Source organism: Suricata suricatta, chromosome 9 (genome assembly GCF_006229205.1).
Source record: "Suricata suricatta isolate VVHF042 chromosome 9, meerkat_22Aug2017_6uvM2_HiC, whole genome shotgun sequence".
Lineage (NCBI taxonomy): Eukaryota > Metazoa > Chordata > Mammalia > Carnivora > Herpestidae > Suricata > Suricata suricatta.
The window spans coordinates 90176395-90193281 of record NC_043708.1 but is presented as its reverse complement, the minus strand read 5'-3'; the positions used below and the strand labels follow the sequence as shown (position 1 = coordinate 90193281).

General features: G+C 38.3%; 1 protein-coding gene across 1 annotated transcript in view; it reads left to right on the top strand.

The window, feature by feature from the left end:
- The window catches only part of DMXL2 (Dmx like 2), a 161451-nt gene extending 147213 nt beyond the window's left edge, over window positions 1–14238 (top strand). Inside the window, exons 33-43 of the mRNA XM_029952245.1 lie at window positions 410–527; window positions 5224–5310; window positions 5394–5515; window positions 6662–6800; window positions 7632–7692; window positions 7780–7907; window positions 8392–8469; window positions 9811–9902; window positions 10563–10615; window positions 11941–12158; window positions 12828–14238. Of these exons, the coding sequence (XP_029808105.1) occupies window positions 410–527; window positions 5224–5310; window positions 5394–5515; window positions 6662–6800; window positions 7632–7692; window positions 7780–7907; window positions 8392–8469; window positions 9811–9902; window positions 10563–10615; window positions 11941–12158; window positions 12828–13037 (1306 nt within the window). The 3' untranslated portion in view covers window positions 13038–14238. The remainder of the gene's footprint in view (window positions 1–409; window positions 528–5223; window positions 5311–5393; window positions 5516–6661; window positions 6801–7631; window positions 7693–7779; window positions 7908–8391; window positions 8470–9810; window positions 9903–10562; window positions 10616–11940; window positions 12159–12827) is intronic.
- Window positions 14239–16887: the final 2649 nt, after the last annotated feature.

Sequence of the window (16887 nt, the reverse complement as noted above, 5' to 3'; positions counted from 1 at the left end):
TGTGAGGCACCTAACCTGTGATTGTGATTAAGAGTATCGCTGATAAACTTGAAAGAACAGGGTTTTCAGCTTTTGGGGGCTGTTAAAAATGAAATTTGTGTCTTTATATTCATTGGCTTTGTTACGTAACCGACAGAACCAACCTACAATATAATTTAAAAAGAGAATAATAAGAGCTTCTTGGGACTGTCAGCTCAACCTGTTCATTCAGAGAACCATCTAATTAGAGAATTAATTGCCAGATGAAGGAATGATTTTTAGAACTAAAAATTAAAAGAAATTATAAAACTGTTGAATTTAATGATGCATCTTCTTTGCAATAGATAATGGAGTTTTTTTTATAAGTTTCTGCAAATATGAAGCACATTTTTCTACAGAGTAAAATAAGATGTATTCATTTTTTTAATAGGTCCCGGGATTCTTCTGCACTTCCAGTCAAACGACTGTGGCATTTCCTCGTGAAACAAGAAGTCCTTCAAGAGACGTTTATTAGATATATCTTCACTAAGAAAAGAAAGCAGAGTGAGGTATTTTGAAAAAAAATTTTTATTTTGTAATTTTTGTTTAGTTTTAACATTTCTAATGATTTACTTTTTGGTTGGAACTTAATTATCTTTCATACATTATGGGTAATAGTTTACCAGACTATAGTGAATTTCTTTTATAAGATAAGATCTTAGAATTTTCACTTTATAACAATGAGACAACATAGGTCCCTTGGTAAATCACGTATAACCAAGTGAAAATTGTTACATCTTTGCAATGCTTTAAATTGGGCTTTTACAAATAATAAATATTGTGATGGATGATTTGGGTGATTTAATATATAAATGAGTATACTCTATTATGATTCTCTGAATATCATTTAGTAGGAAATCTAACATAGCCCTTTAAAAGCATTTTGTTTATTTAGCATTTAGAAATGAACAGGATAAACTTTGGAAACAAATTCAGGATAATTTTTGTGAAAGAGCATAAACTACAGAAATATGACTATGAGATGAAGGGAGTTTGCTTTAAAAGGTGACACAGAGGTTCAGCAATGCACAGTGATTTTTAAGCTTAATGTGAATTAGTAATGTAGTGCCATGCAGAGTTCAAGAAGAATCTGGAATTTGGGAGACTGTAGAACTTAACCTTATCTCTTACAAAACAAGGGGTGCACAGATCTGTTACATGAGCACATCAGTTCATGGGGCTACTTCATGAGGTAATGGGCAATGTAGAGAGTGTTGAGAGTAGAGTGTCAGATGAGATTAAAGATTTGGCAAACAGGATCTATGAGAAAAGAACATTGAATTATATTTCACTTAGAAAAGTGAAAACTGAGAGGGACAGTTTATATGGCTCCATTGCCCAAGGTAAAATCTAGAACCGCATCTCCATTTTCCCCCATAACGGGACTACCAGAATCTACCTGACTCTTTCTTTTGATTAGTCACCTAGTTACCTAGATAGATGGTAGTTAGTGTCAGCTCTTGTGCATAGTCATTTACTTTCTGTATCGATTCAAAAATCATGTACCTAAAGGAAGCAGTAGGTGAAATGAGCAGTAGAAATCCTTTTTTGAGTCTTAGAAGCTTTTTTGATAACAAAAGATCCAGATGGTATTAAAATCACTGATAAGTAGTCTCTGTTAGGGAAATCACAGATTTCATTCTCTTTCATTTAGTTGACTGTTTACAGTATTCCCTGTAGTGATGCTGAGTCCAAATTCCATAAACTAAGATACAGAAATCTAAGAAATAGATTTAATATAAAAAAATACCTGGTCAATTAGGACTCGGTTATCCACAGAAAGCCAGTTCATTAAAGGATCAGTTTTTGAGTGTTCAGTTCTTCAAATTATTAAATGTGATGATTCAGTGGAAATATGTTTCAGTTATTCAGAACGTTTGTAGCAGTGGGTTCGTTGGATTGGCAGAGCCTCAGAGTGCTGTGGGAAACCAGGTGTCTGGGTTGCTTGAACCCTTAGTCTTGTCTTCAGGATCTGTTCTCTCAGGTTACCTTCTTTAGCTAAGCCTCTCCCTCTCTCTGCCCCTTAGTTCTCTCTTCTATACCCCTCAGTCTGTGTGGTTGGCATCAGCAGCCCATATAGTGGGTGTTCTCTTCAGATTTTCTACAAGCAGAGGTCTCCATAAACAAGGAAGTGAAATTTCTTAAAATGCTGTATAAGCATTGGTTGACTCCAGGGATGGGAAGTACATGGTAGGAGTTTGGATGGGAGGAAGAATTTTTATCATGTACCAGCCTTTGTACCTTTTGAATTTCAAATTATTGAATGGAATTACTATCTTGTTCAGTGCTGTCCAGTAGAAACTGGATACTGGCTAGTGGAAATTTATATCTGTTCTTTTTTTTTTTAATTTTTAAATTATTTTTTTAAACTTATTTTTGAGACAGAGAGAGACAAAGCATGAGCAGGGGAGGAGCAGAGAGAGAGAGAGGGAGACACAGAATCAGAAGCAGGCTCCAGGCTCTGAGCTGTCAGCACAGGGCCCGATGCAGGGCTCAAACCCACAAACGTGAGATCATGACCTGAGCCGAAGTCGGAGGCTTAGCCGACTGAGCCTCCCAGGCGCCCCATATATCTGTTCTATATGATGCAGTCGTTATCAGGCACATATGGTTACTGAATACTTGAAATGTAGCTAGTTGGGGCACTTGGGTGGCTCAGTAGGTTAGGCATCCCACTCTTGATTTCAGCTCAGGTCATGATCTCAGTTTGTAAGTTCAAGCCCTGAGTTGGCCTCTGTGCTGATTAGCACAGAGCCTGCTTGGGATTCTCTCTCCATGCCCCCTCTCACAACAGGTAAATACACTTAGAAAAACAGCTAGTGTGATTTATTTTGTTTAAATGGTAACATATAGTTAGTTAACAGCTTTTGTTTTGAATAGCATGGATCTACTGAAAATTTTTCATTAAGGAAAAAATTGAAAAAAAAAAAGTTAAAGCTGTTAAGACAAAATAAAAACTGGTCACAAAGCTCAGAAATATGGAACATCAAAACTATCCATTAAGAGTGGTTTCTCTTTTTAAATTATTAAGTAGGATTATAGGACTCATAAATTTGGAAAATTCAGTGACTTGATTAATTAGGAAAATTGACAAACATCCTAAAAATTCTAAAATGTTGGCTCATTTTATTTTATTTAAAAACATTTTTTTTGTTTGCTTATTTTTGAGAGTGAGAGCAAGCATGAGCAGGGGAGGAACAGAAAGAGAAGGTGACATAGAATCTGAAGCAAGCTCCAGGCTCTGAGCAGTCAGCACACAGCCTGATGTGCGGCTTGAGCCCCTGAGCTATGAGATCAGGACCTGAGCTGAAGTTGGACACCTAACTGACTGAGCCACCCGAGCGCCCCTAAAATGTTGGCTCATTTTTAAAAATTACTTAGAAAATTCTCCTGAGAAGTGCTGAAATTTTACATATATTCATAAGAAGATATTTTTATTCATTGACTGTATTAAAGAAAAATATTCCATAAGACAGTTTTTTGTGAAAACAGTAAATGTTGCAAATTCAGCTATTTATGATTAAAGGCAAACAGGCTTTTCAGCAGCTTGGCTTTTCCTGAGTGGGCCTTGCACACAGTTACCTTTCTATCATTATCCTGTGTAGCAGTCCTAGGCAGTCGCTGAAGGTGTGCACTGAGAATTTGGCCCTTTTGGTTGAAAGTGAAACAGTCACTTCAAGAGGTATCAGGAGGGTGTATTGCTATGACCAAACCTTCAGAGGTCCACAGCAGAGCAGAACTGTAGCCATCCTTAATGGCCTGTCATCAGCCAGGAGCAAGCTCTTTGTAGGATTTCTTTCCGATGCCTCATTTTATTAAATATTTATTTACTTGTAAGGAGAAAATATCGTTTATAGCAAAGAGTTGATGTGAATTCCAGTCCCTGAATCCCCCTTTATGGATCTATTTCTTATAATTAGGAGTGAAATAATTATCAGTACTTTGAATCTGTGTTCACAAATAATGTTAATTGGTATTTGAAATAAACCTCTGTAGGCTAGGAATCTATGCATCTTCTCATACAAGCAGGTTTTAGTTTTTAGACATTGCAGTTTAAATTAGAGCTTTAAGTTACATAACTGGTATACAAATAACTAGTTTTTATTGTGAGATAGCTTTTATGTATGTAATAGGCACATTAATTTTGCCTGTTTGGCTTTGTGTTGTGTTCATGTGATGACATCACATTTAGTTTTTCTTTCTTGATTTGTGCTTTTAAAAGGAAAGTTTACAAATTGTCATCTTTAAGTTATGGAGTGACCATTTCAGTTTAAAATTTTTCATTCTCTTTATAATTTACTTTTGTGCATGTGTTTTGTGTTTGTGACAATGTGGTGTTACTTAGTTTGTAGAAGAACGTGTGGAACAGGTCAGACAAAACTGCGTAGCGGAGGATTCCCGCAGCAAGGTAGTGTTCCACGCTCTTGGATTTAGCTCATTCTGAAAGTTCGAGGAGCTAACCTTCATCTCTGATACTAACCACTTTGGCTAGCCAGCTAATCAAAATGCTCGTTGCTCCCATACACCTCAAGGTGTAGGTTAGGAAGCACTCCACCATGTCCGACTTGCTCTTCCTGAGCATTGGTTCTCTTTCCTTCTTCCTGTTGCATCTTCACTTCTGTCCCCTTTCCAGCCTGTTTTTAAACACATGGTTGTTTTCTCTTTCCTCCTTGATTTTTCGTCTTCTTTCCTTCTGACACCTTCCTCTCCACCAGTGCACCTTCCTCTTGTCAGTCTCCTTCATCCCTTTCTAACTGTTCTTTCCAACTTTTCCTTCTTCCTGTCTTATTACCCTGTTTTAAAATGTTTAATTTCTTATATGACTTCTTTGTCTTATGGTCTTTTTCTTCCACCCTGTGCCTCCTACTGCGTACACTGTGCCTCTACTGCAGTGTCCACACGCTTTTGAAAGAGATGCAAGCAGTAGGTTGCTGTTACAAATACTAATGAAAACTACACTAGTTACCTTTTGTGACAGTTAATCAGTATCCTGTCATCACCATGGAAATCTTTATAATCAGGATGATTACATAAGGCATCAGAGAATTTAAGCTAATTCCCAAGTTAATTCTCAACATACTAAAATTACTGGTCCTTTTTTCTTGCCGCTGCTGCTACATTTTCTTCTTTATTTTTAATTCTGTGGAATGTGTGTGTGTCTCACAGGGAGCTACACAACAACTAACTGCTGGTAACATTTTGTAGGTTGAAGCTGATCTGGGCTATCCAGGTGGAAAGGCGAAAATCATTCATAAGGAATCAGATATGATCATGGCATTTTCCATTAATAAGGTAAAAGTTTTGGTCATTGTAAAGATTATACTATTTTTGTTAGTGAAATTGCTTAAGTTATTGACTCTCCCTTTGCTTTATAGGCAAACTGTAATGAAATTGTCTTGGCTTCAACACACGATGTACAGGAACTCGATGTTACTTCTCTGCTGGCCTGTCAGTCGTATATATGGATTGGAGAAGAATATGACAGAGAATCCAAAAGGTTAGTCTGCTTTGTGTATTCCATTTTAAATGTTTTCTTAAAAAAGAACCCATTAAATGGTTATGCAGATTTGAATGATCTTCAAAAGTATGTATGTCTCTTTATTTGGGTAGGAAACCAATCTAATTGGTTTAGCGACCAATAAAGGGCTCTTCTCACATCAGTGACCATATTACACATACTTCTGCCATGAGACACGGAACTATTCATAGTGTTTGACTCAGAATAATCCCCAGCAGTAAAGCGTAATGCCAGTAACTACAACATTGACATTTATCCCCAAACAAATGTCAGGAACTATGCAGTTTTCAGCAAATTCAGTTAATTAGGATAATTAAAGCAAAAAGCAGAATATACCAGTATGTTAATAAGACTGATTAATAGGTCACATTTAGTGATTAAATTTTCCCTGTTCTTTCTTGATTATAACTTCACAAGCATTACCTTTTTTATACATAAAAATGGAGGTAGCTTCACTTTTCAGTAAAGCTGTGGGTATTACACCAAGAGTGTTTTGCAACACTTTCCTATTTGGGGGTTTCTCCTCCACATTTGCCCTCCCTCTGGCTTTTCTCCAGACTCCTGGACATTTTATGTGGTTGGGAATGGTGCCATCATCCTCTCTCTCCTTGTTCTGTAGAGTTTTCTGTTTTCTTAGGATATAATATTACTAGGTCTCAGTATCATACTGTGAGAGTAACCATGTAATATGATATGGTCCATCAGAAAATTACTCTAACATTTTTATGTGATGATTACTAGTACTTGAAAAAACCTTTAAGCTCAGGTTTCTTTAAAAAGTATGAATTTGATACATAGGATATCTATATTTGAAGAGACCTTACAATCTATTTCTATACATGATAAAAAGAATATTTAAGTTCTTCAAAACAAACATTTGTTCCAACTGGTACATAGTAAAATTGTCCCCGAACAACATTAAATTTATATTTTGTCTCATGGGGAAAAGTTAACCAGTACTAAAATTGCCTCTGCTTAAGAATTGCACCGAAGTTTTCCTTATGGATATATATTCATATTTTAAGAGGTAAAGACTGTCCTGTGGATACCTAAGCAGCTCTGTAATTAGAATGTATGTTATGTAAACACGGCACCTGCATAGTAACACGTGGGTGTTGTTCACAGTTCAGATGACGTTGATTACCGTGGCTCCACTACAACCCTTTACCAACCCAGCACGATGTCCCATTCAGCAAGTCAGGTGCATCCACCTTCCTCTCTGCCATGGCTGGGCAGTGGGCAGACGAGCACGGGAGCCAGTGTGGTATGTTATTTACTGTCCGGTGTGGTTTCTGGGTGTGGACTCACTCAAGAATAGGAGGACGTCTCTCTGATGCAGGAAGGATCCTCAAGATCAGGACAATGACTAGTTAGCACCCTGTAAAAAGAGCTCACATACTGTGACTTTTTCAGGAGCATGGTTTTCCTCACAGCAACCCGAGGTGGTAGGTGCTAGTACTATCTCCCACTAGCATTTTATAGATGAGCAAACTGAGAGGCACAAAGCAATAAAGCAGAGACAGAGGAGTTGAGTCTAAGTGTTTGAAAAATGCATCTATACGGTTTTTAGTCACTGTAGTTGAAGGGGTCCCATTCTCATGTTCTGCTCTGACGAATCTGGAGACACTCCTGATTGTCCTCAGGGAGGGCACATGGAGGAGAGTGCCCTTTATCACTAGATGAAGCTGCTTGGTACCCACATGGTCCATACGGGCCAGGGCTGTGCTAGTGCGTGACTGCTTCTGCAGCCTTCAGACAGGGGGCATGTGTTCAGTGGTTCAGAGCACCCACAACAGGATACTGCAGTTGTTTTTTTGGTGTTTATTTTTGAGAGAGAAAATGTGCGAGCAAGGGAGGGGCAGAGAGAGGGAGACAGAGGATCCAAAGGTTCCATGGTGCCGGGGCAGAGCTGGATGTGGGTCTTGAACTCACCAACCGTAAGATTATGACCTGAGCTAAAGTTAGATGCTTAGCCAACTGAGCTACCCAGGTGCCCCAGTAATACTCCAGTTGTAGGAGAATATAGGCTGTGAGAATTAGAGTTGGCCTTCCTCTCTCTTCTCTGATGCACAAAATTTTTTTTATTCTTTTAAAGCTTATGAAAAGGAATCTCCATAATGTTAAGAGAATGACCTCCCACCCAGTCCATCAGTACTGTAAGTATTTTAATTTATAGAATGGAAAATATTGGAACTCTTAAGCTTTTTCATTTCTTATTTTCAGCTTTTCCTTCTGTGTTTTAGATCTTACCGGTGCTCAGGATGGCAGTGTACGAATGTTTGAATGGACACGACCTCAGCAGCTTGTCTGTTTCCGTCAAGCCGGCAATGCAAGAGTTACCAGATTATATTTTAACTCACAAGGCAACAAGGTTGGTTTGGGGGGTGGTTACTGCTCAATTCATCTGAAAAAGATATTTATGAAGAGATGGATAGTAAAACTACATCTAAAAACCAATTCAGTGGCCCTGGGTTTAAGCTAGGCAGACAGTCTAGTGGTGTTTGTTTATAGATCCCCTTGGCTCCCGATAAAGTACGATCTTCAAAATTTTGTATGGGTCAGTCATCTACTTAAAGATACTAAATACTCCGTGAAGGAAAAGAACTCTCTTTTGGTGGTGCCTAATAAAACACCTGAAATCTTCCAGTTTCTTACTAAATTATCTTAGAGAAGTTGGGAAGAGAACAGTGAAATCGGTAGAGAGTATTTATAGTGCTTGGCTTTCCTGGGAACTGCAGTTACAGAAATAGGCACAGGCAGGATGTTGAGTGAGGTTTGAGTGACTCTCAGTCAATGATTTTGCCTTCGATGTGATTACTAAGAAGCTGTGTTTAATACTTACACCATTCTTACAGTGTGGTGTTGCAGACGGAGAGGGTTTTCTGAGTATCTGGCAAGTAAACCAAACTGCGTCAAACCCTAAACCTTACATGGTAAGTATTGCTCAGCGTTCCCCGAGCACGTCCACAGGCCCCTTAGTCTATGAAGTGTCTGTTTCGGACACTAAATCCCATTGCAGATTCACTCATTGGATCTGTTAGAAAGGGTCACGTCTGCCCATCAGCACAGTGTAGCACTCACTATTTGCTTTAGATTTAAACTGAAATGACTAAAAAGCAGAACTTCCTTCTCAGAATTTGAACAATGGCCATTGTATTTGAAAATGTTCAGAGGCTTTCTCTGTATGTGTTCCTGCTTTTTTGAAAACTCTAACTTTTTGACAGATTTTTAATATAGTACCTAAAGTGAATCACTACAGAATTCTGACAGGTTTCATGTATTCTAGTTTGCTACAGAATTTTTCTTACTACACTATAAATTAACCAGTCCCAGTGGGCCACTTCATTCATTAACCCAAGTCATATTAAAATGTTTGGTGATGTAGACAACCCTATCTTCACTTGGTGGGGGCTCGGTTAGGGGAGGAGGGCTGGAGGGTAATGCTATCCTGTGCAGAACTTCTGGCCTCATATATGTTGACTTTCCTTATCTTCTCTGGACTGTGTATATATATATATATGTTCTGAATTATGCATATGAGACAAGATATTTCTCTTAAATTAGTGCCCTGTAGACTACATAAAGTCTTTACAGAAACAGAAGTGATCAGGAATCTGTCCTCTTGACTTTACTCAGATCTACACCATGATCAGTACAAACAGAAGCATGCATTTTAAAATGCCTGGACCCCTCCTGAGTCTTCACGTCCAGATTTCTGTTCATTCACCTGATCCAGCAAGTCAAGTCCTGCCTGGCTCAGTAAATGGTTTCCCACATACTGAAACTTCCGTAGGAATGGTTTTGGGCAGCCTTAAGCCTGTAGATTACTTGCAGGACTGAATTTGACCTTTTTATCACTGCTAAAATCTTCAGGGAAGGGAAGCTGAGAGCAGCTTACTATTGGGCTATTGTTGCTTACTATGATTTATATTATTATGTAAAGTTTCTTGAGTGTATTTGAGATCATTAACAAAAGTTGTTTGATTGGGCCCTTGATGTAATTAAATGACTTGGTTAAGTTCATCCTATTCCTTTGTTAGATAATCTATAAAAACAACCTTTAATTGCATATTATTACCAGCTCTTCCTGTTTTAAAATATTGGGTATTAGTTAAGAATATTACTTATTACTTACTTATGCTCACATATTCTTTATTCCAAATTTTAGAACCCTGTTCTTCACCCCTGCATACACTACTAGCAGAACTGTGTGTGTGCTGTAGCAGGCTTTATCGGATTTTTAGGTAACATCATTTGCACTTTGTTTTTCATAGAATTGGCAGTGTCACAGTAAAGCTACAAGTGACTTTGCATTTATTACCTCTTCAAGTCTAGTTGCCACATCTGGACAGTCCACTGATAACAGGTACGTTGACAGAAGCATAACAGTCACATTTTTAAGCAGAAAGGTATTCTTGCTACAAAGTATGGACTTTTTTTTTTTACTTAGGAGTTTTTGCATCTCAGGATAAATAAATTTTGTTACATAATTCTTATCTCAGTAGTTATCCTTACCAAAAGAAAAACAATGTAACATAATTAAATGTACTTACTAATAGTCTAAAGCTTTTTGTTTTTGTTTTTGTTTTGGTATTAATACTGTCAGCTTTTTAAGACACTGTAGCCGCCGTACACAATACTTCCTTTGACCTGACATGGTGTTCATTGGTGACATGTACCATGAGCAAACACCTCATTTCCCTGTTGGAGGTTACCTCTGGGGGTACAGAAGCATCCCCTCTCCTCAGGAAATCATGTCTCAATTTCCCTGGAGTGGAAATGGAAGAGACATGGGGTTGAGGGCTGAGATGGCAGGGACAGGTGGGGCTGTGGGAAACACAACCATGTGGTTTGATCAGGATAAACTCGTACAAGAGCTAGATCCCCAGCTTCTATCCTCATCCTACTTGGGAATCATTGCTTTATCAATCTGAGTCAACAAAAAAGATAGTAAGATGCAATAAAAAATATTGGACTTGAAGACATAACAAAACAGCTCAAAAAATTGTTGTGTTTTCTTTATAAGAAATGTATGCCTCTGGGACACATTGGTATCACCTGGAAATAGTCTCATTCATGGTAAGTGAGTTCAGATCTATGATTTTTAATACCTTATGAAGGAATGCTTTCCTGGTTTTATTCTAGCCAATGAGTGTTTATTTAAGGATCTTGCTGGGGTAAAGATCCAACTAGCATAGAATAGTATTCATTTTTTTACATTCAGACATATGGTACGGAGATTGGTGCAACTAACGAGAAGTATTTGAGCTCAACAGAAAGGAGGTATTTTACAGAATTACCTAGAAATAAAGTAAGAACAAGAAATATGAACAGTGCTATTTAAATATTATTCTTTTTGGGGTGCCTGGGTTGACCAGTTAAACATCCAACTCTTAAGTTCAGCTCAGGTCATGACCTCAAGGTCATTAGATAGAGCTCTACATTGGGCTTCGTGCTGAGTGTGGAGCCTGCTGGGGACTCTCTCTGTCCCAGCCTCATTTTCTCTCAAAATAAATTAAACTTTTAAAAAGTTTTTTAAAAAATTATTCCTTTTAAGGCAATTTTTCCAGTTGGCATCCTAAAGATCCTCCTGTCTTTCTGTTGAAAGAAGGCTCCATGCTCCAGTACATTTGGGTTAAACATAGTTAGGTGGATTCTTCTACATAAAGAGTTCTCAGTCTTTTATTATACTGGTATACCTTCTGAAAGTATAGTTATTTCTCAGTTGTATTTGTTTTTTGGTTTTTTTACAGTGAGATAAGTATTATATGTGGGATAAACAAAAGGCATTAAAGAAGCACATTACAGGGAAACCCAGTCCTAGGAAGATCAAGTTGAGAGATCAAGGAAGGCTTCCTATCTCAGTTGTATTTGATTGCAGTTTTTTTCTGTGGTGAATTAATAGCTAGTGTTTAAAGACTTGCCCTCTATTAGCAGAAGGCTTTAGTTATATTAAAATGCAGAGAATCTTGGGAAAGGTAACACCTTACCTTGTAGCTGGTTATCTTCACATACTGTAGTTGAGTTTGTTACTTACCATTCCAGCTGTGTGGGCAGGAACTAGATAGTGTAGATCCTCATCGTGTTGGGGAATTTGGTGGCTGAGTGTGTCATTGGGAAGCTTGGTCTTCTCTGCACTTTGGTTTCTACAGGCTTCTTAGAAGGCAGCATAAGTTAGTTTGGGCTTAAGGCTTAAACTTCCTGCAGGTGTTTTCATACTCGGATTATGGGTAAGAATTATGTTTTCCGTCATTGCTTGAGATTTATTTTAGTGCTTGGATCATGATTATATACACAAATTGAAATGGAAAAATTTGTAATTTCTGTATTATTTAAATGTACATTCAAACATTACCAGAATTGCCAAGATTGTTTGGGAAAGACCCCGTGTTTTTCTTCTTCAGGGTTCACATGCCACGATCACGGTGCCACCGTGCTGCAGTACGCGCCCAAACAGCAGCTCCTCATCTCTGGAGGGAGGAAAGGCTACGTCTGCATCTTTGACATCAGGCAAAGACAGCTGCTTCACACATTCCAGGCGCATGACTCTGCTATTAAGGCCCTTGCACTGGCTCCCTGTGAGGAGTATTTCACCACAGGCTCAGCAGAAGGGAACATAAAGGTGAGTCAGTATAAGAAGTTGGAATGTGCTAAGCGCTATCTATATCTGCTGTGAAGACTGGGGGGGAAATGAGCCCACTGCACTCTCTGAAATGTGGGTGTGAAGTAAGAATCTGTGAGATAGTGAAGGTCTCTCGACACCCTTCCTCACTTAGTACTGTGTGGTTCTTTCAAGCCTAAGAAGCTTTAAAGAGCCCTGGCTTTGACTAAAGTGAGAGTTCTTAGTGGATAGAATCTTTTGTAACATTACTTTGGCTCCTCAGAAGCCTCCCGTCTCCCTTCTGTCCCTAGAACCTTACTCTGTTGTGTATAAGTTGAGGTGAGGTTTCTGGAGAAGGGAAATGGGAAGGTTCTACTTCTATTGCCCCAGGACCTCCCTTGACATTAGCAATGTATTTAATTCGCTTAAATATCTGATTGAATTAGAATTGGGGTATATGTGGTGAATATGCAACCCTTAGAGGATGTGAAGAAGACACAGTGGAATGTGAGAGCAGTAAATGAATCACGTGATGGCATGATTTCCAGTCAGGTAAGCCATTAGGAAAGAGGCGGGAGACTCGGAAGTGGGGCCAGTTCAGGTCAACGGAAGTGAAGGCCATGTTTCTGCTTTTGGTCTTTCTCATTTTTAAAGACTTACCCTTTGTGTCTTCGCTTTCTTTTAAACTAGGTTTGGAGATTGACAGGCCACGGCCTAATCCATTCATTCAAAAATGAGCATGCGAAGCAGTCCATATTCCGAAACCTCGGGGCTGGAGTCATGCAGATTGACATCATCCCGGGCAACCGGATCTTCTCCTGTGGGGCAGACGGCACACTCAAAACAAGGGTTTTGCCCAATGCTTTTAACATCCCTAACAGAATTCTTGACATTCTATAGACTTAAAAGATTGGGGCTTTATTTTTATAGACATTTCAGTTGAAAACGTACTCTAGTAATTAATAGGCATTTCTGCGATCCAAGCAGCTGTTAACACCTCGAAAACAATACAGAGAATCTCTGTAGAGTTTGGAACTGATCAAGCTGAGTGTCGCCCATACAGGTTGGTAGAAGACTGCGCATGTACCTTGTCATCATGCTGACGTACTTAAAAACAAAACACCTACTGTTGTATGAAGGTTAGCTATTCTTTACAGCATTTAGCACTCCTGATTCAGAAAACATTTGAGGTTAGAAGTTAGCATATTAGTAATTTATAATAATGGGAAGGACCTTTATACCAAATTAAAGAAAAAATGTTGCTGATTCAGGTTTTCCTTCCTTGTCTTCCCACTGATGGAAGCATGCCTGCAGCTCCCGTGCTGAATGAAGGATCACAGGCGTTAGAAGCTCTAGAACACCAGAAACCCTTCCCGAGCTGTGGACAGTGTGCAGTGACCAGTTCTCTGCTGGGAGAGGTCATTTCCAGTCTTTACTGCTGATTATTTTTCCTGTTAGTGTTTATACTGAGCTAGTACTGTAACTTACAAGTGAGTGCAAATTTAAATGCAATGTTTTCCTCACAATTTGCACATTCACGTTTTTTGGACTGCTCGTTTTTCTATTTAAATATTTGCCTTCATGTTAGGAATGTAATACTTGTGAACATGACATATTTGTAGTTGACCAAACATACCAGTTTAGTACATTTTCTTTCAGGGTTAAACACCCACAACATTTAAGGCTATGTTGAAACTACACCAATAGAGCATTTCATATCATAATTTGAATGAATGTTAGGCTTTTTGTGGCCAGTTAATAGTTGATGAGATTGGTGATATTTATTACCACAGCCTATTGTATAAATTATGCAGAGTTAAATATTATTTGCTTATAAATTATTAGCCAGTGTTGTCCTATTTTGATGTACCTCCTTGGTTATGACCAAAAGGTGTTCTTGAGATACTGAAACCATGTCTGTGTGTTTAAATGTTTACCAGCAAATTGTCTCATCATGTTAATGAGAATGTTCAATGCCTGTGTGGTAAATAGTAAAATATAATGGCATAAAAGCACCTTTCTCTGAAGTCGATGTGATGTTCAGGCTGTGAAATACATATGTAAAAGAAAAATAAATGTTATTTGTTAGAGTTTTACCTTACTTTGGTGTGGAATTCTTTAATATTTTTATCTACTTGAGATCATTTAAAATTTTATAAAATGGTTTAAATAGAGTTTGTAAGCTACTTGACAGTTCATTTATTCACAGATATTTACTGAGTACTTTCTAGATCAGAAGCCATTCTAGGAAATAGGATACAATGGTGAGCCAGACAGAGGGCTCTCAGCATTGGCATTTAGTTGGGTAAGAACTAACTTCACTGTACCTTCTCTTGTTTATTGAGTTACATGTGGAGTTTGGTGTAGACACTGCTGAAGGAGCCAATATGGGAGCAATGCTGTGAGGAAAGATGAGGGAAGGCAGATGGCTGTGCACACAGAAATGCAAATTGGGCAGAAACTGTAAATACACACACACACACTTCCCACAGATTAATACATAGTAACCTGTGCATGTTGCATCCTCTCCATCTTTTTATCTGTTCTGCTAACATAGTACCAGCTGATTCAGTCTGAACTGAAATTCAGACTTCAGAGTAGCTGCCACTATTTGTTGGCAAGACTCACCTTTCTCTACTGAATTGTCAAAGATTAGTTGACTATATTTTGTTAGCCCCACTTCTGGACTCTATCTCACTGATCTATTGGTCTCTTCTTTGACCAGTACCATACTGGCTTGATTAGCTTTATAGTAACCTTTTTTTTTTTTTTTTTAGTTTTTTTAATGTTTTTATTTTTGATACAGAGAGAAACAGAGCATGAGAGGGGGAGGGGCAGAGAGAGAAGGAGACAGAACCGGAAGCAGGCTCCAGGCTCTGAGCTAGCTGTCAGCACAGAGCCTGACACGGGGCTTGAACCCACGAACGTGAGATCTGACCTGAGCTGCAGTTGGAGGCTTAACCGACTGAGCCACCCGGGAGCCCCTATAGTAACTCTTGAAGTATTTTCTGCACCTCTTGGTTTATCTGTGATTTTTCTTCTTTAGCCTATTGATAGATAGGATAGATTATATTAATTGATTTTGAATGTTGAACCAGTTTTACAAAACTAGACAATCTCAGTCATGGTTTATAATTCCTTATCCGCGTTTCTGGATTCAGAAACATTGATGAAAGAAACTGAAGATGACACCAACAAATGGAACACTAGTCCATGCTTATGGATTGGAAGGACAAATATTACTTAAATGCTCATACTGCCCAAAGCAGTCTACAGATTCAGTGCAATTCTTATAAAGATACCAACAGTATTTTTCACAGAACTACACCAAATAATCATAAGATTTGTTGGGAACCCCCCCCCCACACACACACAAATAGCTAAATAAATGTTGAAAAGAGCAAAGCTAGAAGTATCATATAATTCCAGCTTTCAAGATATACCAGAAAGCTGTAGCAACCAAAATAGTGTGGTACTGATAACAAAAACAGATGCACAGACCAATGGAACACAATAGAGAGCACAGAAAGAAATCTATGATTATTTGGTCAATTAAGCAAGACAAAGGAGGTAAGAATATGCAATGCAAAAACTATTGTCTCTTCAACAAATGTCTTGGGAAAACTGGACAGCCACAAACAAAATAATGAAACCAAATCATTTTCTTACACCATACATAAAAGTAAGCTTGAAAGGGACTAAAGATCTAAATGGGAGACCTGAAAGCATAAATATTCTAGAAGAGAGCACAGGCAGTAATTTGTCTGACATTGGACATTCTAGATAGGTCTCCAGAGGCAGGGAAAGCAAAAGCAAAAATAAAATTACCAGGACCTCATCAAAATAAAAAGCTGCTGCACAGAGAGAAAATGATCAAAAAAGGGAACCTACTGAATGAAAAAATATTTGCAAATGACATATCTAATGAATTTATATCCAAATATATGAAGAACTCCAACACCACTATAAACATGAATTCTAGGGAGAACACAATGACTCTAAAACCACATTTTTCAACAATAACACTGAATGTAAATGGACTGAATGCTCCAACCGAACGACACAGGGAAGCAGAATGGATAAAAAAACAAAACCCATCTATTTGCTGTCTACAGGAGACGCATTTTCGACTGGAAGATACCTTCAGGTTGAAAGTAAAGGGATGGAGAAATATCTATCAGGCGACTCGAAGCCAAAAGACAGCTGGAGTAGCCATACTTAGACAAACTGGACTTTAAAGGCAGTAACAGATGAAGAAGGACATTATATAATAATTACAGGATCTCTCCATCAGGAAGAGCTAACAATTATAAATATCTATGCGCCAAATTCGGGAGCACCCAAATACATAAAACAATCACAGAAGGAAACAATCTTATTGACAAAAATGTGCTAATTGCAGGGGACTTTAATACTCCACTGACAGCAATGGATAGATCGACCAGACAGAAAATCACTAAAGAAACAATGGACCTGAATGACACATTGGAACAGATGGAACGGATAGATATATTTAGAATTCTGCATCCTGAAGAGAGGAAATTCACCTTCTTTTTGAGTGCACATGGGCACATTCTCCAAGATAGATCACATACTGGGGCATAAAGCAGCCCTGCATAAGTATAAACAAATAGAGATCATACCATGTACACTTTCAGATCACAATGCTATGAAACTTGAAATGAACCACAGGAAAAAGTCTGGAAAACCTCCAAAAATGTGGAGGTTAAAAACCACCCTACTGAAGGAT